This window comes from Salmo trutta, chromosome 33 (assembly GCF_901001165.1).
Source record: "Salmo trutta chromosome 33, fSalTru1.1, whole genome shotgun sequence".
NCBI classification, from domain to species: Eukaryota; Metazoa; Chordata; class Actinopteri; order Salmoniformes; family Salmonidae; genus Salmo; species Salmo trutta.
In genome coordinates this window covers 32265681-32290827 of record NC_042989.1, presented here as the reverse complement: position 1 = coordinate 32290827, position 25147 = coordinate 32265681, and the positions used below count along the sequence as shown (strand labels likewise).

At 41.9% G+C, this 25147-nt stretch overlaps 1 protein-coding gene across 3 annotated transcripts in view; it reads left to right on the top strand.

Annotated features, from left to right (window-relative positions):
• LOC115172838 (doublecortin domain-containing protein 2-like) overlaps window positions 1-25147 on the top strand; it is an 80068-nt gene that overhangs the window by 15989 nt on the left and 38932 nt on the right. For 2 of the 3 annotated variants that reach the window (XM_029730633.1, XM_029730631.1), the window contains exons 12-13: window positions 11839-11893; window positions 12905-13040. In XM_029730633.1, the coding sequence (XP_029586493.1) occupies window positions 11839-11855 (17 nt within the window). In that variant the 3' untranslated portion in view covers window positions 11856-11893; window positions 12905-13040. Of the gene's footprint in view, window positions 1-11838; window positions 11894-12904; window positions 13041-25147 lie in introns of those variants that run through there. The other variant, XM_029730632.1, reaches the window with a different exon arrangement.

The following is a 25147-nucleotide window of genomic DNA, read 5'->3' as shown; positions in this document are numbered from 1 at the left end:
CGGTCCCGATTCGTGAGCTTGTGTGGTCTACCACTTCGTGGCTGAGCCACTGTTGCTCCTAGACTTTTCCACTTCACAATAACAGCACTTACAGGTGACCAGGGCAGCTCTTGCAGGGCAGAAATTTGATGAACTGACTCATTGGAAAGGTGGCATCCTATGACGGTGTCACGTTGAAAGTCACTGAGCTCTTCAGGAAGGCCATTCTACTGCCAACGTTTATCTAGGGAGATTGCATGTCTGTGTGCATTTTTTTTTTACACCTGTCAGCAACGTGTGTGGCTGAAATAGCAATCCACTAATTTTAAGTGGCCGCTTCTACTTGAAAGCTTCTTAGACTTGCTTTCAAGTAGAAGGATAGATCTATAACTCACAATTGTATGTGAATTTGGTCAGTTCGCCCAAAACGTTACATATTGCCACTTTAAACGTAGATTATTCACATACGTTTTACTTTTACCCATGTCATCTGTAATCATGTCTCCCCTGACAGATATTTTGATAGGTGGGAATATAAGACTGGTCTTAGTTTAGTATGACTGTATCTTCTCAATTATTGCGTTTTGGATACAGTATTTTAAAATTGGTAGAATATAATCTATCTATCGAGCAAAAATGTAAATAACTTTTTTCTTGAATATGACTTCAAATCATGTGTATAAACACAATTTATGATTAGAAAGATATACCATGACAGAACGAGACCTAACGGTACCATAATGTAACGAGACCTAACGGTACCACAATTGAACTAGACCTAACGATACCGTGACAGAACAAGACCTAACGGAACCATGACAGAATGAGACCTAACGGTATGGCAGAACGAGACCTGACGGTACCATGACAGAACGAGACCTAACGGTACCATGACAGAATGAGACCTAACGGTACCATAATGTAACGAGACCTAACGGTACCACAATTGAACTAGACCTAACGATACCGTGACAGAACAAGACCTAACGGTACCATGACAGAATGAGACCTAACGGTATGGCAGAACGAGACCTGACGGTACCATGACAGAACGAGACCTAACGGTACCATGACAGAATGAGACCTAACGGTACCATAATGTAACGAGACCTAACGGTACCACAATTGAACTAGACCTAACGATACCGTGACAGAACAAGACCTAACGGTACCATGACAGAACGAGACCTAACGGTACCATGGCAGAACGAGACCTGACGGTACCATGACAGAACGAGACCTAACGGTACCATGACAGAATGAGACCTAACGGTACCATAATGTAACGAGACCTAACGGTACAATGACAGAACGAGACCTAACGGTACCATGACAGAATGAGACCTAACGGTACCATAATGACAGAATGAGACCTAACGGTACCATAATGACAGAACGAGACCTAACGGTACCATGACAGAACGAGGCCTAACGGTACCATGACAGAATGAGACCTAACGGTACCATGACAGAACGAGACCTAACGGTACCATGACAGAACGAGGCCTAACGGTACAATGCCAGAACGAGGCCTAACGGTACCATGCCAGAACGAGGCCTAACGGTACCATGGAAAAACGAGGCCTAACGGTAACATGACAGAACGAGACCTAACAGTGCCATGATAGAATGAGACCTAACAGTACCATGATAGAACGAGACCTAACGGTACCATGACAAAACGAGACCTAACGGTACAATGACAGAACGAGACCTAACGGTACCATAATGGAACGAGACCTAACGGTACCATGACAGAACGAGACCTAACGGTACCATAATGTAACGAGACCTAACGGTACAATAACAGAACGAGGCCTAACGGTACCATGACAGAACGAGGCCTAACGGTACCATGACAGAACGAGGCCTAACGGTACCATGACAGAACGAGGCCTAACGGTAACATAACAAAACGAGACCTAACGGTACCATGACAGAACGAGGCCTAACGGTACCATGACAGAACGAGGCCTAACGGTACCATGACAGAACTAGGCCTAACGGTAACATGACAAAACGAGGCCTAACGGTACCATGACAAAACGAGACCTAACGGTACCATAATGGAACGAGACCTAATGGTACCATAATGGAACGAGACCTAACGGTACCATAATGGAACGAGACCTAAAGGTACCATAATGGAACGAGTGCCATCGTAGAATGAGACCTAACAGTACCATGATAGAACGAGACCTAACGGTACCATAATGGAACGAGACCTAAAGGTACCATGACAGAACGAGACCTAACGGTACCATGTCAGAATGAGACCTAACGGTGCCATGACTGTACGAGACCTAACGGTTCCATGACTGTACGAGACCTAACAGTACAATGACAGTACGAGACCTAACAGTACAATGACAGAACGAGACCTAACAGTACAATGACAGAACGGGACCTAACGGTACCACAATGGAACGAGACCTAACGGTACCATGACAGAACGAGACCTAACGGTACCATGGCAGAACGAGGCCTAACGGTTCCATGACAGAACGAGACCTAACGGTACCATGGCAGAATGAGACCTAACGGTTCCATGACAGAAGAAGACCTAACGGTACCATAATTGAACAAAAGCTAACAGTACCATGACAGAACGAGACCTAACGGTAACATGACAGAACGAGACCTAACAGTTCCATGACAGAAGAAGACCTAACGGTACCATGACAGAACGAGACCTAACGGTACAATGATAGAACATGAAACTCTCCTATGTCGGAGGATGTGCCTCATTCCCAGTTCAAATAACTTTCTCTAATTGGCCACAAACCATAGGCTGTAGGAGCAAGACCATTCAGTGGTCCAGATGTGTTCCAGCATTTGCCATCATCCCGTGAGAATTCCTTAAATGACTAAAGGGAGAGAGAGAGAAAGTCCGGGTCCTTCCATATGGTTATTTTCTGTCCCTGATCTGAGGTAGTACAGATTGTCACGGGTACCAAGAACTTCACTACATCCTGTGTTGCTAACAGCAGGCACCCATCTCACTCACATGTAACCACGCTGTCAGCACACAAGGCAATTTACAGAAGCAATCTCATCCCCATTTATCTCAAATCTTTTCTTTATATTCACGTTTCTTTTATATTGACTGGACTGGAGGTCTGGCATGATGAGAGAGATGGGAATTTCAGCAAATTGATGGAAATTATGTCCTGTTAAGTTTGCCTCTCTGTTTGGAATGGAGATATTCCCATTAGGGGTCCTTGGAATCGTGACTTCTCATCATTGGCATTGTGAACTCTAGACTCGTCCTTATTATACGTATGCACATTGCTGTTTATTGTCCTTATTTCTCAATGGGACGGAATGGCTCAGCTATAGGCTACTGTATGCCCAATATTCACAACATCAACAGATCTGTTCAGTAGCTCCATGCCACAACCACTTCAGAGCTAGTGCAGTGAAGGGTAATTTTTAAATACAGGAAATACATGGGATCTACTGTCACAGTAAGGGAAATCCAACACTGCCTGACTGCTTTGTATCAAAACTATACGTCTTGTCTGTGCAAATATTTGTCCTCAATGGGAATTTTCCAGTTGGTAGAAATTGGTTGTTCTTGAATTGCGGTGGCATTTGGGCATGGCATTTTGGGAAAAATATACATATTTTTTCTCATGTTCTTTATTTAATTGTATTTGGGTCCATCTTCCCATTCTACATCAACTAATATGGCATCTTAATGACTTTAAATAATGTTAACCATTATGATAACATTGTGCCACCAGTAGGTGTAACACGAATGATGGCAACACCTGAGAAATGTTTGGTTATTGAGGTTTTTCTTAAATGATGCTGAAATCATTAACCCTTTAAAAATGATTTACTAGATTGATATGATGAATAATTTTGCTCACGATGTAATTTCTGTTAATTTAAATGGACTAACACCAAGTGACACCAAATTGTCAATGGAATCCTCAAACGTATGACATACTAAAAGGGTGTACTTAGCTAATAATTTCTTTAATATAGACTCCTTCCCCCTATTGTCACACCCTGGTCTGTTTCACCTGTCTTTGTGATTGTCTCCACCCCCCTCCAGGTGTCGCCCATCTTCCCCATTATCCCCTGTGTATTTATACCTGTGTTCTCTGTTTGTCTGTTGCCAGTTCGTCTTGTTTGTCAAGTCAACCAGCATTATTGTTCTCTGCTCCTGCTTTTCCCAGTCTCACTTTTTCTTGCCCTCCTGGTTTTGACCTTTGCCTGTCCTGACTCTGAGCCCGACTGCCTGACCACTCTGCCTGCCCCTGACCCCGAGCCTACCAGCCGACCTGTACCTTTGCCCCACCTCTGGATTATTGACCACTGCCTACCCTGACCCTGAGCCTGCCTGCCATCCGGTACCGTTGCCCCACCTCTTGTTTACTGATCCCTGCCTGCCTTGACCTGTCTATTGCCTGCCCCTGTTGGATTATTAAACCATTGATTATTCGACGTGTCTGCATCTGGGCCTTACCTTGATACTATATAACAGTTTGCCACTGGAGGGAATGCTTAAGGTCCTTCTATATCTTTGTAATGAGTCATTTTCAAGTCGGTAACACCAATGACAAAACCGAGGGACAGACATACTAGTAAAAAAATTGAAAATATAGCCTTCTTTGTAAAGTGTAAAGTGTTGGTCCCATGTTTCATGAGCTGAAATAAAAGATCCCTGAAATGCTCCATATGCACAAAAATCGTATTTCTCTTAGATTTTATGCGCACATTTGTTTACCCAGTGCCCTTCTCCAACTTGCTACTACGGAGGAGAGAACAGTGGAGACAGGAGAGACCAACTCTCAAGGAATACGTCTTTGCACTCATCCGTCTGATGCATTCCACCCCTATATTCCATCCCAGGGACACAATGCTTAATGACAGGGTGGCGGATTGTGTTCCCTGAAATGCGTACACCAACTGATTGACAGAGAGCGCCGGGCCCTCTCTATGCACTTATCTTCTCAACACACTGGAACATCCAGCTACTCCCCTGCGCGATATCAGAGAAGACCGTTGTCCCGGGAAACATCCTCGCATCTGCTACACCAGTGCTGTCCCCTTAGTGTATCCCAAGTAATTTCCACCAAAGTGGATGACTAGAACACCGAGCAGTTTGTGTCACTTCATGCCTTGCTCTCCAAGCCACCTAATGTGACAGTCAGTGCATTCGTAAAGTATTCAGACCCCTTGACTTATTCCACGTTACGTTACAGCCTTATTCTAAAATTGATAAAATCATTTTCCCCCCTCATCAATCTACACTTAATACCCTATAATGACAAAGCAAAACATTTTTTTTTACATTTTGGCAAGTTTTTGTAAAAATAACTGAAAAATGACATTTACATAAGTATTCAGACACTTTACTCAGTAATTTGTTGAAACACCTTTGGCAGTGATTACAGCCTCGAGTCTTCTTGGGTATGACACTACAAGCTTGGCGCAGCTGTATTTGGGGAGTTTCTCTCATTCTTCTCTGCAGAGCCTCTCAAGCTTTGTTAGGTTGGATGGAGAGAGTTGTTGCACAGCAATTTTCACGTCTCTCCAGAGATGTTTGATCGGGTTCAAGTCCCGGGCTCTGGCTGGGCCACTCAAGGACATTCAGAGTCTTGGCTGTGTGCTTAGGGTCGATGTCCTGTTGGAAAGTGAACCTTCGTCCCAGTCTGAGGTCCTGAGCTCTATAGAGCAGGTTTTCATCAAGGATCTCTCTGTACTTTGCTCCGTTCATCTTTCCCTCGATCCTGACTACTCTCCCAGTCCTTGCCGCTGAAAAACATCCTCACAGCATGTTGCTGCCACCACCATGCTTCACCATAGGAATGGTACCAGGTTTCCTCCAGACGTGACGTTTGGCATTCAGGCCAAAGAGTTCAATCTTGGTTTCATCATACCAGAGAATCTTGTTTCTTTAGGTGCCTTTTGGCAAACTCCAAGTGGACTGTCATGTGCCTTTTACTGAGGAGTGGCTTCCATTTGGTCACTCTACCATAAAGGCCTGATTGCTGGATTGTTGCAGAGTTGCTTCTCCCATCTTCACAGAGGGACTTTTGTGCTCTGTCAGAGTGACCATCGGGTTCTTGGTCACCTCCTTGACCAAGGCCCTTCTCCCCTGATTGCTCAGTTTGGCCGGGCTGCCAGTTCTAGGAAGAGTCTAGGGGGTTCTAAACTTCTTCCATTTTAGAATGATGGAGGCCACTGTTCTTGGGGACCTTCAATGCTGCAGAAATGTTTTGGTACCCTTCCCAAGATCTGTGCCTCAACACAATCCTGTCTCGGTGGTTTTTGATTTGGCTTTATTTTTGTTCTGACATGCACTGTCAACTGTGGGACCTTATATATTTTTTTCTTTATTTTTATTTCACCTTTCTTTAACCAGGTAGGCAAGTTGAGAACAAGTTCTCATTTACAATTGCGACCTGGCCAAGATAAAGCAAAGCAGTTCGACAACATACAACAACACAGAGTTACACATGGAGTAAAACAAATATACAGTCAATAATACAGTAGAAAAATAAGTCTATGTACAATGTGAGCAAATGAGGTGAGATAAGGGAGGTAAAGGCAAAAAAAGTCCATGGTGGCAAAGTAAATACAATATAGCAAGTAAAACACTGGAATGGTAGATTTGTAGTAGAAGAAAGTGCAAAGTAGAAGATAGAGATAATGGGGTGCAAAGGAGCAAAATAAAATAAATAAATACAGTAGGGGAAGAGGTAGTTGTTTTGGCTAAATTATAGATGGGCTATGTACAGGTGCAGTGATCTGTGAGCTGCTCTGACAGCTGGTGCTTAAAGCTAGTGAGGGAGATAAGTGTTTCCAGTTTCAGAGATTTTTGTAGTTCTTTCCAGTCATTGGCAGCAGAGAACTGGAAAGAGAGACGGCCAAAGGAGGAATTGGCTTTGGGGGTGACCAGAGAGATATACCTGCTGGAGCGCGTGCTACAGGTGGGTGCTGCTATGGTGACCAGTGAGCGGAGATAAGGGGGGACTTTACCTAGCAGGGTCTTGTAGATGACCTGGAGCCAGTGGGTTTGGCGACGATTATGAAGCGAAGGCCAGCCAACGAGAGCGTACAGGTTGCAGTGGTGGGTAGTATATGGGGCTTTGGTGACAAAACGGATGGCACGGTGATAGACTGCATCCAGTTTGTTGAGTAGGGTATTGGAGGCTATTTTGTAAATGACATCGCCAAAGTCGAGGATCGGTAGGATGGTCAGTTTTACGAGGGTATGTTTGGCAGCATGAGTGAAGGATGCTTTGTTGCTAAATAGGAAGCCAATTCTTGATTTAACTTTGGATTGGAGATGTTTGATGTGAGTCTGGAAGGAGAGTTTACAGTCTAACCAGACACCTAGGTATTTGTAGTTGTCCACATATTCTAAGTCAGAACTGTCCAGAGTAGTGATGCAGGACAGGCGGGCAGGTGCAGGCAGCGATCGGTTGAAGAGCATGCATTTAGTTTTACTTGTATTTAGGAGCAGTTGGAGGCCACGGAAGGAGAGTTGTATGGCATTGAAGCTCGTCTGGAGGGTTGTTAACACAGTGTCCAAAGAAGGGCCAGAAGTATACAGAATGGTGTCGTCTGCGTAGAGGTGGATCAGAGACTCACCAGCAGCAAGAGCGACATCATAGATGTATACAGAGAAAAGAGTTGGCCCAAGAATTGAACCCTGTGGCACCCCCATAGAGACTGCCAGAGGTCCGGACAACAGGCCCTCCGATTTGACACACTGAACTCTATCAGAGAAGTAGTTGGTGAACCAGGCGATGCAATCATTAGAGAAACCAAGGCTATTGAGTCTGCCGATGAGGATGTGGTGATTGACAGAGTCGAAAGCTTTGGCCAGGTCAATGAAAACGGCAGCACAGTATTGTTTATTATCGATGGCGGTTACGATATCGTTTAGAACCTTGAGCGTGGCTGAGGTGCACCCATGACCAGCTCTGAAACCAGATTGCATAGCGGAGAAGGTGCGGTGGGATTCGAAATGGTCGGTAATCTGTTTGTTGACTTGGCTTTCGAAGACCTTAGAAAGGCAGGGTAGGATGGATATAGGTCTATAGCAATTTGGGTCAAGAGTGTCCCCTCCTTTGAAGAGGGGGATGACAGCAGCTGCTTTTCAATCTATGGGAATCTCAGACGACACGAAAGAGAGGTTGAACAGGCTAGTAATAGGGGTTGCAATAATTTCGGCAGATCATTTTAGAAAGAAAGGGTCCAGATTGTCTAGCCCGGCTGATTTGTAGGGGTCCAGATTTTGCAGCTCTTTCAGAACATCAGCTGAATGGATTTGGGAGAAGGAGAAATGGGGAAGGCTTGGGCGAGTAGCTGTGGGGGGTGCAGTGCTGTTGACTGCAGTAGGGGTAGCCAGGTGGAAAGCATGGCCAGCCGTAGAAAAATGCTTATTGAAATTCTCAATTATAGTGGGTTTATGGGTGGTGACAGAGTTTCCTATCCTCATTGCATTGGGCAGTTGGGAGGAGGTGTTCTTATTCTCCATGGACTTTACAATGTCCCAGAACCTTTTTGAATTTGTGTTGCAGGAAGCAAATTTCTGCTTGAAAAATCTAGCCTTAGCTTTTCTAACTGCCTGTGTATATTGGTTTCTAACTTCCCTGAAAAGTTGCATATCACGGGGGCTGTTTGATGCTAATGCAGAACGCCATAGGATGTTTTTGTGTTGGTTAAGGGCAGTCAGGTCTGGGGAGAACCAAGGGCTATATCTGTTCCTGGTTCTACATTTCTTGAATGGGGCATGCTTATTTAAGATGGTGAGGAAGGCATTTAAAAAAAATAACCAGGCATCCTCTACTGACGGGATGAGGTCAATATCCTTCCAGGATACCAGGGCCAGGTCGATTAGAAAGGCTTGCTCGCTGAAATGTTTCAGGGAACGTTTGACAGTGATGAGTGGGTGTGTGCCAAATCATGTCCAAATCAATAGAATTGACCACAGTTGGACTCCAATGAAGTTGTAGAAACATCTCAAGGATGATCAATGGAAACAGTATGCACCTGAGCTCAGAGCAAAGGGTCTGAATACTTATGTAAATAAGGTATTACTGTTTTTTATTTTTAATACGTTTACAAAGTTTTCGCTTTCTCATTAGGTGGTATTGTGTGTAGATTGATGAGAAAAAATATATTTTATCAATTTTATAGTAAGGCTTTTTAACGTAACAAAATGTGGAAAAAGTCAAGGGGTCTGAATACTTTCCAAATACACTGTATGTGTTGTGTTAAGCACTGATTTTGATTTATTTAACCTTTATTTAAACTAGGCAAGTCATTGTATCCATGATTAGTGTCATCGATTGGACATTATATTTTGTTGATATGTTTTTTATGGGAAATTACTTTGTGATTTGGTGGTTCTATTTCCGTATTTTGAGATGCTACTCGTTGAGATAAACATCAGCCTCAACAGGGAACAAGTGTTTTTAAATTTTTTTTTTTTTTTTAAACATAACCCTATGTAAATAGTTCATGGGTAGGCATGTTGATTATTTGTGTGTTTTTCAGGAGATTTTCTTTTTAAAAGAGATCAGGGAAATGTTTTCCAGTTTACTCCATATTGGCTTAAATTCAGGGTTTTCTCTTCCCTCTAGAAAATCAGCTGTTAACATTAAATACTAGTAACTACATTATTTCTGTTGTCATTTGTCATTATTGGGTATTTTTACTTTACTTGTATTGCTGTGTTATGCTGTATTATAATTTTGTATAAAAATGTTGCATAATCACCTTCCGGTGTAAAAACCATAGAAATTAAAAACAAAAAGTGAGAAGTATGCCCATGCTCTACCAAGTTTTTCCAGCACACAGCTTTGACCTATTACAGTAGTTATGTTGGACTATTACTTTAAACAATGTGTATGCAGGTTGCTTAGGATTCAAACAGCCTAATTCATACGCTTCAGTGGAATAATGGACTACATTGTCCTGCGATTAAATTAATGTGTATACTGTATATATCATTAGGCTGTATGTATTTTTACATAAAAGCCTATTGTAAATAAGTTTTATTGTAGCCTCACCATCTTTATTGCAAAAATAAATACAAATACACACATAACTGTAAGCTACATATTAATTTAACAGAGTTAATAAACTGCCCATTGATCAGCACAGCAATTGATAAAACAGGAACATGTTTGCAGACCAAGTGTTTCTGAGTTTATGCCAATATTACACGGGTAAGCAACCCACCATCACCTGGTGTTATGTTGGGCACATACTGACCCAAAAAAGATCAAATATACTGACATGTATTGCTAAATCAAAAGGTTTAAGGAAATAAAGGCAGGCACTACATTACTATAATAATAAAAAAGCATGATGGTCTTATCAGTATAAAGGTAAAGCTTGTTTTCATATAATAATAAAAAAATATATTGAAAAAGGTAGCGGAATGGTATTAGTGTGGTGCGTGAAGAATATATACGGTAGAAATCACATTATTGTGGGTGCACTTCCTTTAAGAGTATGAATTAGGCTGTTTGAGAATGTTTGACTCCTAAGCAACCTGCATACCCATTGTTTTAACCTATAATAGACCAGCATAGTTACTGTAGTAGGTCAAAGCTGTGTGCTGGAAAACTTTGGTAGAGTATTGGTGGAGTAGGCATTGGGGTGTTCATGTGAATTTCCTTTCTTTTTCGACTTCAGACCAATAGCTACTTCTTCCCACTTAAAACATAGTTTATTTTGTATTTTTTGTATTATTATTACATTATTTTGTTCAATTTCTAATATAAAAAATAATATATAGATATCTCTAAATGCCTAAAACATGTCTCTACAACTTTACACATCACTACAGGGACAAGTCAATTTGCTTACCCCAAGTACTTTAAACAATGCATAAGCATACAATTTTGCAGTATAAAGGACTTGCATTATGTTTTATCAATATAAGCAAAAACATGTACAATGTGTAACTCTGTAGCTGCACCCCCCCTGTATATATTTTTATTTTTTGCTGCTGCTGCTCTTTAATTACTTGTTACTTTTATCTCTTATTCTTATCTGTATTTTTTTTAAAACTGCACTGTTGTTTAGGGGCTCGTAAGTAAGCATTTCACTGTAAGGTCTACACCTGTTGTATTCGGCGCATGTGACTAATAAAATTTGATTTGATTTGAACTATTTGTCATTTTAAAGTGTTTTTCATGGTTGCAAATTCAAGGGACGCAAGTACCACCGCAATTCAAGAATGACCCAAATAGGAAACCTTATTCAGTTCAGCAAATGTAAATATACCTTCAAAGTGCTTTTTCTTATTTGCTTCCGGGTTGGATTAGGTATATGGCCTCAATACTAGGGCATTCTGTCCTGGGTTTCCATGTATAATAGTAGACACTACAGTGTTCATTTTGCTGGAGATTCTCCTTCAAAAGTTATTGGCAACATGAACAATGATCTGTCTATGGATGGTGATTATTAGAGCTTCTGACAGAAGTTGTAAAGCATTGTGATTGATTGGCGATATGAGATGTGTGCAGTCATGGTATATTGTCTCCCTTGCATGCACACACTACATGCAGTTGTGTGTCACAGATAAGTTATTCCACGCAACCAAATGAATGTGTAGTAAATCATTTGTCTGGACCCGTGAGTATTCTCGAATGACGACCTTTACGCCTATTTGACTTTTACTCTTATTTATGTAAATCACATCTGTATTGTTCTGTTGTTCAGGGTGTCATATTCATCGAAGGTCATGATGCTACTGTTTATTTGAGACAAAAACATTTTGTTTTTTACAGTATAACATTTTACAGTATAAAACATGTTTTCTGTTAATGCTCCAATGGTTGTAACTGAGTCCTTTTTCTCTTCATTATTTTTCTACAGAAAAAAGCAAAAAGTGACCAGCTTCCAGACCAAAATGCCATTTATTCAGTCAGAGGTAGGTTGTGTGCTTATGTTAGCATTTTATATGTTATTAATTCCAGTATGCATTACATTTACAGACATATTGTTGGTGCCATTCATATGTAAAATATCCAGCGAATTTATCAAATTGTTGTGAAGCCGTTCCACAAAAGAGTTCATGTTATTTGTGACACACTAGTAATTGCATGTTCCATGGGTATTTGAACACACAGTCCATTTCACAATATGCCTTTTCATACTCATTCATCCAAGTTGAGTACTGGTTTATGCTCAGAGCAAATAATATCCCTATGGAATTGAATACTTCTTCCCATTCATCATATACATGGCATGAAAGGCCCTTCAAAGCAGCTCCACTAGCAGTATGTTTTCAACATGGAAATATAAAAAGTCCCAAAGACCGTGTGTGGAGAATCTGCCATTGTGATGTGAGGAGGAGAGAGGGGATGTCTGTGTGTGACCTCAGCTGCCATTGTGATGACGGGTCCCTGTGAAGTGCACCACTGGCCAGTTACACGTTAACTTTGATTGCCAGTTTGCTCTGTTTGCGGTCCACTTTGAACTGCATCTCGAGATGAAAGCCAACCTTGTCCAGTGTGTCCATACATTGTGTCTACAGTTATAGCTCTTTATTGCAAAAGAGCTGGCCTCCGTCCCCGCAGGAGGCTTTTTGCCTTTTGGTAAGCCGTCATTGTAAATAAGAATTTGTTCTTAACTTACTTGCCTAGTTAAATAAATAAATAAAAAACAATTGGCTCCAGGCGCCATCAAGGGCCTTCAAGACTTTAGCTACCATGCTGCGATGAGCATTATGTATAATGTATCATACAATGAATCTCAGACATCAGCCCCATCTCTGTTCCTTCATTTTAATTGAATGCCATTTTTTATTTCTCCTGTTGACAGACTGTGTGGAAAACCTATTGTAACGACGTATGGCTTGGTTGTGTGGATGCACTTTGATGTGGGCGGATCCTGTGGTTCTGAATGTATCAGCATCTCTGTTTTCTCTTGCCCTATACAGAATTCTAAGAGCCAGAGTCAGAGAGTCCTGTAGTAACAGGAGCGGTCGAGGACAGCGTACCCCTTACGAGACCCACACGTACGAGATTAAAAAGTGTTATAAACCAAATAAAAATGTTTGCGTCTTGACAGCCCCACCGTGGATATATATGGCCTCTTATTCCACTGTATTGCGTAATTATGTATGGTCTATGAATATTGCATGGCGCGTCACACTGAGCGCATGGTAAAATGCCTAATTGCAGAGTTTAATTATTAAGAAGCAAAGGTCCTTGGCGGGTTACACAGAAGCACTTTTGATCAATTATTTTTGGTGTTTTTTCTGATTAATTATTTTTGGGCTGGTGCCTCAGCAGACCTAGTGGACAGTGTAACCGCTCTTGAGAGAGACTTAGCCTCCTGTGGAGAGGAATTACTATGCTGATTAAAATCCGGTGGAATCAACTAAAAACTAATGATATTGAAGTGGTCGAGGGGATCAAGCAAATTTAATTCCTCTCAGTCAAGGCTATTAAAATACAGAGGCACCTTGATGGGGAGAATAAGAGCTGCTGGTATTGAACCTCAGGGCACTGGTTTAATTTGTCCATGTAACATGAGAGAGAGATAGAAACAGTGGTGTTTGCCTGAGTGCAGAGTAACCTACACTGAGTGCACAAAACATTAAGAACACCTTCCTAATATTGAGTAGCACTCCCCCTTTTGCCCTCAGAACAGCCTCAATTTGCCGGGGCACATGGACTCTACAAGGTGTCGAAATCGTTCCACAGACATGCTGGCCCATGTTGACTCCAGTGCTTCCCACAGTTGGGTCAAGTTGGCTGGATGTCCTTTGGTTGGTGGACCATTCTTGACACGCCTGGCACCTACTACCATACCCTGTTCAAAGTCACTTCAATCTTTTGTCTTGGCAGTTCACCCTCTGAGTGGCACATATACATAATCCATGTCTCAATTGTCTCAAGGCTAAAACAAAAATGTTCAATCTGTTTCCTCCCCTTCATCTACACTGACTGAAGTGGATGTAATTAGTGACATCATTAAGGGATCATAGCTTTCGCCTGGATTCACCTGGTCAGTCTATGTCATGGAGTGAGCAGATGTTCATAATATGTTGTACACACCCGTGTATGTTGTAAATATAATGTATTTCCTGACACTGTCCTGAGCAATACTTAGCAATCAAGGACAGAGAAAGGAAACCACCTTAGAGCAGTTTTCCAACACCAACGTGGTAAAAGCTGTAGATTATATCTGCACATGAAATGAAGACTCCTGTGGTAATTTTGTATTTTGTACTGACTTACACTATTTCCCGCCCCAAATGAATAACGTACTGTACAGGGGTTGTTCTATTCCTTATTTCCACAGTGGTTGGAGGTAAGGCATTACTTATTTTCAAGTCTTTTCACTTTTTGGTGAACTGCAAGAGCCCATCTAGTCCCTTTTGAACATCCATTAGCCTTTTCACTCTGTCATCAAATACAAAATAAATAGAAGCCACATTGAACTATAATGGAGGTCAAATTTGAGACAACAGCTGTTTTGAGAGCCCCTTTTTTTCACAGTTAGCTCATGTTGCAACTTTAAAGCGTATCTCCTATGACTATAAAATAAGAATCATGTTGACAGCTGACCCGTAATACTCAGTGCCACACAGTATCCACAACAAGCTACTTCAAGCTACGGCACTGTGAACACTACAATAGCTTCAAACTCTGAGTAATGGATCAAAGAGCTCCTGCAAAATGCATTGCAGTCTCGCACTCCAGTCAAGCTTCTTTTTGCAAGACCAGCACAAATAGATGAATAATTGATCAGGATCAATGAGAGGATTACTTAGAGTGTCAAGCACTGTGTGTTGTGGCTAACTCTCCTATACCCTGTCTGTCAATGACGTGCCAGTCTTCTTATAGTCTACAGGGTACCTAGACATGCAAGACATTACCTACTGTATCTATCTACTTCCTTTGTGTGTTTTTGGACAACCAACTATTCTGTGACAGGGCTCAAGGCCTTGTTTGAGTTGATCCAGTAAGTCAAGGAACTGCTCCGTAGGGAACAGTTTGAAGACATCCTGACAGAATGTTTGGTTGTTGTGGTTTTCAGGTTTGACCTGAAAGGGATTTTGGAGCAGGATAACAAGAAATAGAATCATGACAAAAACCTAAGGGCAACACATTTGTTAAAGTCAACATCTAACCAAGGCTTTTACTTAAACAGATCACTGGGTGACTGATTCACTCAGTTTACTCATCAATACATGGCCGCCCGCGGGAAGATATTTTGGATTGGTCGTGCTTTCGTCATGTTTTTTTCTCCGCTCATACAGGAGTAATAAAGGCCTAGTTCTCTCATTTTGTGGGTTGTTTTGTATATATATTTAGCAATAAGGCACGAGGGGGTGTGGCATATCGCCAATATACCACGGCTAAGGGCTGTTCTTAGGCACAACAATCAAATCAAGTTTTATTGGTTACATACACATGGTTAGCAGATGTTAATGCGAGTGTAGCGAAATGCTTGTGCTTCTAGTTGACAGTGCAGTAATATCTAACAAGTAATCTAACAATTCCCCTACAACTACCTAATGCGGAGTGCCTGGGTACAGCCCTTAGCTGTGGTATATTATCCATATATCAAACTCCCGAGGTGCCTTATTGCTGTTATAAATTTGTTACCAACAGAATTAGAGCAGTCCAAATAACTGTTTTGTCATACCCGTGTAATGAATACTCAAGGAGAAAAAGTATAGATTCACGTGCAGAGTGCGGCAGGTGTTTTTTTCACCTTCACAGAAGGCAGGAATCGTGGTCACAGGCAGGCAATGGTCATTCACAGGTAGGCAAACAGGCAGCTGAATCAAAACTAGGACTGAAGGTTCTCATGAACGAGCTAGAAAAAAGGCTTACTTAATTACTTTAAAATTCAGAAAGGATGTTTCTAAAAAAATACATTGACACATTTCGGTTTTCTCAATGACATTCAATTCAGCATTGAAAAAAAGCACGTTTAAGTTTGTTCCACCTGAGCGAGTCTTCTTCTAATACCTCTTAAGGGGAAAGTAATCAACAATTAATCAGATTACTTTACTGAGTTTGGGTAATCCAAAAATTACCTTAATGATTACAATTTTGGACAAGTAACTAGTAACTGTAAGGGATTACATTTAGAAAGAAACCTACTGTGTGTGAGTGCACGCGTGTGTGTTTGTGACACGCGCATGTGTTTTACAGTAGCTCTCTGAAGGGCCTTAAGTGGTCCTCCTAGCAGGCGCTCTTACAGTATTACAGTGGCTCTCTGAAGGGCCTAAAGTGGTCCTCCTAGCAGGCGCTCTTACAGTTTTACAGTAGCTCTCTGAAGGGCCTAAACTGGTCCTCCTAGCAGGCGCTCTTACAGTTTTACAGTGGCTCTCTGAAGGGCCTAAAGTGGTCCTCCTAGCAGGCACTCTTACAGTCTTATAGTAGCTCTCTGAAGGGCCTAAACTGGTCCTCCTAGCAGGCACTCTTACAGTTTTACAGTGGCTCTCTGAAGGGCCTAAAGTGGTCCTCCTAGCATGCGGTCTTAGTCTTACAGTAGCTCTCTGAAGGGCTTAAAGTGGTCCTCCTAGCAGGCGGTCGTATGGTCTTACAGTCCCAGTCAACTGACATCATCCAGAGCCACCAGGAGCCACTTCTTTTTTCCATCGCTCTCTTTCATCCGGCGAGCTACTGCTAATGGCTGGAGGCTCAGCTAAAAGCCCCCAGTGTGATAAGATGTGAGTCTGAGAGAGAGACAGTATCATTGGGCCAGCTACAGTATGTACTGATTATTCTGTGATGAGGAAATGGTCTATAAATAAAACCAAATGGAAAAAGGCTAGATGATATCATCCCCAGATTGCTGAGTACAGCGACGGGAGAGGGAGGGGTGTGTGGGGAGACAGCGACTTCTCTGCTTCCTCAAATAACTGGACCTTATGGTAGAAGTTAAAACTGGTGTTAGTATGGCTAGTTAGTAGCATTGGGAATCATGGGAGGTAGTATTGTAATAAATATAATCAAATCTTTCAAGGACATTCCACCTATCCATAGAAAGTGTTTTGACAGTAGGCGACAAATATACATCACAATATATACATGAGACAGTAATCTTCCTAAATTTATGATGAACCTTTTGAAGTTCCACCTGTAGCAAACCAGGGCCATGTTCAGTACGAAAACATTCTCGACGTGGCAGATAGAAATACCACAAATAGAGCCAACGTGATTCCTTATTCTACATGTCAGAGATGCATGTTTGTTCTAAATAGTACATTTATATCTGAACGTTCCAAAACATTGCGTCCTGCTGAATGGCACCAAAGTATGTGGTCCAATCAATGTGGGTGGTGGGCCGCGTGCACCTCCTAATTGGCCAAGTTCAAACAGGTGAGGTTTGATAAACGTTTGCCTTTAGGGTTCTTAGACGGTGCATTTTGCCAAGAGAGTGGTGGTCTTGCAGACGGAGATATTCACAGGCGTACTACATGCCCTCCCCCCCTCTAGTTTGTCTTGCTCAGCTTCTAATGATGTCTGCAGAGGGAGCCACTGGTCCAAACAAGGCAACAGTAAACATCTATTCCCCTACGAATGATGCAGCGCCCCCCTTGAGCCAATCAGTGTAATTTGTAAATGCTGCATCTCTATCGGTGTCACGACTTCTGCCGAAGTCGATGCCCCTCCTTGCTCGGGTGGTGCTCGGCGGTCGACGTCACCGGTCTTCTAGCCATCATTGATCAGTTTTTCATTTTCCATTGGTTTTGTCTTGTCTTCCTACACACCTGTTTCCAATCCCATTAATTATATGTTGTGTATTTAACCCTCTGTTTCCCCTCATGTCCTTGTCGGTGATTGTTTGTGATGTTATGTTACATGTGTTTTTGTATCGGTGTGCGACGGGTTATGTTCACCCATGTTATTTTGTACTTTGGTTTTGGAGTTTGTTTTGTCATTAAATACTCCAGTCTAACCAATTTGGTTTCTCCTGCGCCTGACTTCCCTACCACCTACATACATGATTACGTGGATAAGCTAGACTCATATCCCTGAGCATGTGTGTCATATTTCAGCACTCTGAGTCAAACAGATCAAGAGATATAAACATATGCCTGTTATAGTGCCACCGTTGGTTTGCTGACAACGTCACAAAAATTATGAGCACGCTTCAATGGGGCAGAAGTCTGTTAGTTGTTGTGATTTTTGATGGCCAGATAGCTACCAACAATGAAAAAAACTGCCATGTGGGGAATCGTAAGTGACTCGTTTCAGCTATATGGTTTCATCTTGTTCTTGGTACCATGTCTTGTTTTGAGGTGTTTTGACTGATTTCTTGTCAATTCTTATAGTACCAGTCAAAAGTTTGGACACACCTACTCATTCAAGGGTTTATCTTTATTTGTTTGACTATTTTCTACATTGTAGAATAATAGTGAAGACATCAAAACTATGAAATTACACATATGGAATAATGTTCAGTAGTAAGCAAAAAAAGTGTTAAACAAATTCTTCAAAGTAGCCACCAATTGCCTTGATGACAGCTTTGCACACTCTTGGCATTCTCTCAACCAGCTTCATGAAGAATGCTTTTCCAACAGTCTTGAAGGAGTTCCCACATATGCTGAGCACTTGTTGGCTGCTTTTCCTTCACTCTGCGGTCCAAACCATGTCAATTGGGCTGAATTCTAAATAAATCACTGACAGTGTCACGAGCAAAGCACCCCCACACAATCACAACTCCTCCTCCATGCTTCACGGTGGGAACCACACATGCGGAGATCATCTGTTCACCTACTCTGTGTGTCACAAAGACATGGCGGTTGGAACCAAAAATCTGACATTTGGACTCATCAGACCAAAGGAAAGATTTCCACCAGTCTAATGTCCATTGCTCGTGGTTCTTGCCCCAAGCAAGTCTCTATTTCTTATTGGTGCCTTTTAGTAGTGGTTTCTTTGCAGCAATTTGACCATGAAGGCCTGATTCACACAGTCTCCTCTGAACAGTTGATGTTGAGATGTGTCTGTTACGTGAACTCTGTGAAGCATTTATTTCGGATGCAATTTCTGAGGCTGGTAACTCTAATGAACTTATCCTCTGCAGCAGAGGTAACTCTGCGTCCTCCTTTCCTGTGATGGTCCTCATGAGAGCCAGTTTCATCATAGCTCTTGATGGTTTTTGTGACTGCATTTGAAGAAACTTTCAAAGTTCTTGACATTTTCCGTATTGACTGACCTTCATGTCTTAAAGTAATGATGGACTGTCATTTCTCTTTGCTTATTTGAGCTGTTCTTGCCATAATATGGACTTGGTATTTTACCAAATACGGCTATCTTTGTATACCACCCCTACCTTGTCACAACACAACTGATTGGCTCGAATGCATTAAGAAGGAAAGAAATTCCACAAATTAACCTTTAACAAGGCATACCTGTTAAATGAAGTGCATTCCAGGTGACTACCTCATGAAGCTGGTTGAGAGAATGCCAAGAGTGTGCAAAGCTGTCATCAAGGCAAAGGGTGGCTACTTTGAATAATCTCAAATATAAAATATATTTGTATCACTTTTCTACATGATTCCATATTTGTTATTTCATAGTTTTGATGTCTTCACTATTAGTCTACAATGTAGAAAATAGTAACATTTAAGAAAAACCCTTGAATGAGTAGGTGTGTCCATTCATTTGACTGTTTCTGTATATGGCTAAAACTAGCTAGCTAGCTAACCAACAACTGTAACAATGTATGTATGTATTTGAGAGACAACAAGTGCTCCTTGTGCAAATGTAATAATGTTTTCAATTGAGACGAAATATACAGTCGTGGCCAAAAGTTTTGAGAATGACACAAATATTAATTTTCACAAAGTCTGCTGCCTCAGTTTGTACGATGGCAATTTGAATATACTCCAGAATGTTATAAAGAGTGATCAGATGAATTGCAAAGTCCCTCTTTGCCATGCAAATGACCTGAATCCCCCAAAAACATTTCCACTGCATTTCAGCCCTGCCACAAAAGGACCAGCTGACATCATGTCAGTGATTCTCTCGTTAACACAGGTGTGAGTGTTGACGAGGACAAGGCTGGAGATCACTCTGTCATGCTGATTGAGTTCAAATAACAGACTGGAAGCTTCAAAAGGAGGGTGGTGCTTGGAATCATTGTTCTTCCTCTGTCAAACATGGTTACCTGCAAGGAAACACGTGCCGTCATCATTGCTTTGCACAAAAAGGGCTTCACAGGCAAGGATATTGCTGCCAGTAAGATTGCACCTAAATCAACCATTTATCGGATCATCAAGAACTTCAAGGAGAGCGGTTCAATTGTTGTGAAGAAGACTTCAGGGCGCCCAAGAAAGTCCAGCAAGCGCCAGGACCGTCTCCTAAAGTTGATTCAGCTGCGGGATCGGGGCACCACCAGTACAGCATTTCTCAGGAATGGCAGCAGGCAGGTGTGAGTGCATCTGCACACACAATGAGGCGAAAACTTTTGTAGGATTGCCTGGTGTCAAGAAGGGCAGCAAAGAAGCCACTTCTCTCCAGGAAAAACATCAGGGCCAGAGTGATGTTCTGCAAAAGGTACAGGGATTGGACTGCTGAGGACTGGGGTAAAGTCATTTTCTCTGATGAATCCCCTTTCCGATTGTTTGGGGCATCCGGTAAAAAGCCTGTCCAGAGAAGACAAGGTGAGCGCTACCATCAGTCCTGTGTCATTCCAACAGTAAAGCATCCTGAGACCATTCATGTGTGGGGTTGCTCCTCAGCCAAGGGAGTGGGCTCACTCACAATTTTGTCTTAGAACACAGCCATGAATAAAGAATGGTACCAACATATCCTCTGAGAGCAACTTCTCCCAACCATCCAGGAACAGTTTGGTGACGAACAATGCCTTTTCCAGCATGATGAAGCACCTTGCCATAAGGCAAAAGTGATAACTAAGTCGCCCGGGGAACAAAACATCAATATTTTGGGCCCATGGCCAGGAAACTCCCCAGACCTTATTCCCATTGAGAACTTGTGGTCAATCCTCAAGAGGCGGGTGGACAAACAAAAACCCACAAATTCTGACAAACTCCAAGCATTGATTATGCAAGAATGATCTGCCATCAGTCAGGCTGTGGCCCAGAAGTTAATTGACAGCAAGCCAGGGTGGATTGCAGAGGTCTTGAGAAAGTCTTGAAGAAGGGTCAACACTGCAAATATTGACTCTTTGCATCAACTTCATGTAATTGTCAATAAAAGCCTTTGACACTAATGAAATGCTTGTAATTATACTTCAGTATTCCATAGTAACATCTGACAAAAATATCTAAAGACACTGAAGCAGCAAACTTTGTGAAAATTTATATTTGTGTCATTCTCAAAACTTTTGGCCACGACTGTAGTTTACATGTTGTCAACAATCTAATCCAACCTCGTCTGTTTTGCCCCATAGTTGTGCATGCATCGGTTTTGTTGCTATACAACCAACCAGTCTATATGTTGAATGTTGACATTTTGTTTATCAGTTCTGTCTACGATATCGTGTGACTAACGTACGAACAAACGTACGAACAAACGTACGAACAAACGTACGAACAAACGAATGAACAAACGTACAAACGAATGGATGAAGACAGATCAATAGTCCCCTCCCCTATTTCATTGTGGGGAACAATTAAAGTCTGCAGAGGGAGCCACTGGTCCAAATGACCTCCCTCCCTCTCTCTCTCTCTCTCTCTCTCTTTCTCTCGCTCTCTCTCTCTCCTCTTCTTCCTTCCTTTTTCTCAACTCAGGGCAGGGTATCTCAGAGTTACTGTCCTTAGTAAGATACATTGATCCTGGTGTTCCAAGGGTAGATGGTCCTTATTGTTCCTCTGTGTGTCATCCAGTACACATATAGACTATATTAGCATCCAGCCTGCTTGTCAGAGCTGATTGACATTGCTGGGCCTGGGGGACAGTACAGTAGCCTTAGTCTACCACGTCATTGCATCTGTGCAGTGTTAGTAACTAACTGCAGGAGTGGTCACTCCTTTTGGGGGGAGATAGTAGAGTTGTAGAGTAGGCTGTATAGGACATGCAGACATGCAGTGCTCAAACACATTATAGTTCACTGATGGATTCTCTTTCGCATTCAATAGAAAAGTTATTGTGCAAAAGGCTGGATGAGAGGTGGATTTAAAATGCTGAGACAAATGGATTGATTTAAAACCTCTAGTACTATGAACTGTACTTGTTATGCTATATAACACGTTTATATATTCTATTTGGTGTTGACAACATGTAGAATGTTGCATGATGCCCTCTTAATTATGTAAGCATTTTGACTGATTTTCACCATAAGGGTTAGACTGTTGCCTTGCTCAGCATGCAGTTAACATTTTCACACCCTCCCAATAATACCTCTGATTGGCTACCATTTTGCATAATATGTTTTTGATAGATTCATTTCATTGAATCACTGTGATAAACTTTTATAACAGCTATCATTTACCTGCAGCATGTGTAGACCTCTTTAGGAGATTTACGCTAGATTTTCGGCGATGATCTAAGGCCTATAAATCACACAGCATATATAAATGATATCCCAAGTCCCCAGCTATATTTCCTTTGTGGGGTGCATATGTAAATTTAGCCAGCCCCAGGCGGTCATATGATATGCTATGCTCTGTGAAATTGCCATCTTTGTCTAGAATGCCTACCCCCAACCACTACCACCATTACCTTCATTTCAATCTCAGCATGCAATCGGAATATCGTCCCTTAGATATTCCTAACAGATCTAATGAATGTATTGCCCCAAAGGTGAATGCCATAATTGATTAAAAACCACAATGTTTTCGCCTTGGCTGGGTGCTGAACGTGTGGAGACATCAAAGTCGTGCAGCACGCCACGCGCCGGCTCTATTTCATCCTGTTTAATGAGCAAACGGCGAAAGTGCTTCTGGGTCACTGTGGGAACATGCCCGGCGAGGTCACTTCAAAGGCGCGATAATGAAGGATTAAGTGTAAATCACAGTGATGGTTTTGTCCCTGCGTTACATTTCCCACTGTCTCCATGCATTTGATTAACAAATCATTGCAATATGATCTGGTAAAATGTGTCCTCTGTCATTTTCCTTGTCCATCTTACTCTTCATAAATCCAAAATATCCAGATTAACGGATACACAAAGTGGGCAATGGACTTTTTATAAAGCCCTGATGATGGTGATGAAATATCCTTTCTTTACAGCCCTATATCTCTTTGGTGTATTCATATTTTAATGTATTGCTGTGCTCGCTTCCTTAATTGCCTCTTAGGGGGTTGTTGTCAAATGATAAGGACAGGATAGAACAGAAGTGTTTTCAAAATAGTGGCCTCCCACTTTATCCATCCAGTCTGTTTTAGTGCTCCTTTATCCAAGAGGAGTGGTTGACAGCAGGACAATATGGATATATTACATATCTTACCCATGGTCCTCTCCTTCAGTGTGTAACCCTGACCATCTCTCACCTTGGCCCTTCCAGAGTCCTTCTCGTTAGGGGGTTGTCCATAAGCGCAGCTGAAGTGATTTATGCACCTGTAGGCCCTCCGAGTGCACTCTACCAGAGAGCCACTCTTGTCAGCAAACACCCCAAATGATATGAGGAGGCTATACCCTTGAAGGGGTTTCTTTAAAAAATAGGTGTCTCTTGGGATAATTATTCAGTCAAGTGGTTGTTTATGACACGTCTTGATAAAGTGTCTAAAACTATAATGGATTTAAGCGTTGGTTATGACCAAGGTCAAAGACATGGTCAAGGTTTTTAAGATGGTTCTAAAACATTACGGGCGTTAATCCGGATCAGCTGTGATAGTAATCTTTACATTTACACCTATAAACCACGGCAACAGCATTTATATTCCAGGATACATGGCATGTTTGACAGTTTTAGCTTCGCAGTGATTAGTGGAGGTTGTGACAGGCAGCTGAGATTGGGCAGTCTCCCTGGCCAGAGGGGGAAATCAGGCTAATTTAGCTGCAAGCTCTGAGGTGGCTCTCATTTCACCTGAGCCCTCTAATGTTTAATTGGCCTCATTATGTAATTAACTTAGAAAATGTACCTCTTCTCCTCAAGGGCACAGCGTTAAACAGTAGCAGACCAAGAGGCGTCCCAAAGTCACTCCATTACACACCACAGTGTCAGCATGTAGGCCTACCGATGTACTGTAGGATCTTAATTTGATCAATCTTTTGTTGCTGAACATTTTCCTGCACAGCAGGAAATACAAACTTGGAGTGTATTCAAAGGCTTCTAAAGTTTGGAATTTCCACTTTAAAATGTCAGAATTGATTTGCCCTAATGAAAAAGGTATCAACTCCTACAAAAAATGTATATTCATTTTAATCCACATAATAATTCCCATTTCCTGTTGCTGCAGGATTATTTTCCTGTTGTAACAAACTGCCTCAAATTAGGATCCTGCATCTGTGTATAAGAGCTGCTGCTGGACATTGGACCTGAAGTTTTAGGAACATTTACAAGGTCTCAGCAATATTGTTTTGGACGTGTAGCTACTGCTCTTTGTTTTGTTCTCTATTCCCAACAGCTTTACCCTGTGATAAATGTGTTATATCAACCAAATAACCGATAACAAACCTAAGGAACTGCAGCACAAGTTGGAGCTCAGGCTAGTTCTATATACTGTAGCTACTGCAGGAGAGTATGTTCTGTAATGTAATACTGATGTCTTCTGGCCCTATGGAGAGTGTAGTGAATTTGTGTGTGTTGGTTTAGGATTTTTGTTCTACAGTCATCGTAACAAGGACAAACACTACAGTAGCGTCAATGGCACCCCTAAACCGGCAGACCTAAGCACACCATATTGTCAAAGATCCTTGAAAGGTTGCAGTCTTGTCTGATATTGGTTGCATATACAAAAAAAATCTCCTTTGGAGAATAAAACAAATGAATGATAGATGAAACAAAAAAGGCCACGATATTAATCTGTGTTGCCGTCATTGAATTATCTGTCCTCTGTGAATTCGCAGATGAAATGACAAAGTGCCAATTTAACCAATTCACTTGTTATTCGCCAGCAAAGTTATTGGGGTGCTTCCTGTTTTAATGACCACTGGCACAGTTCTGTGAAAGCCCAGCGACGGGGGCTGGAGAAGAACAGCTTTACAAATGGGATCCATCATTTTTCATGCACAGAGTGACATCCTCCCGTCAGCCAGTTTCGCCCCAATAGCTTCTCCCCGGGATCATTCATATCTGCATTAG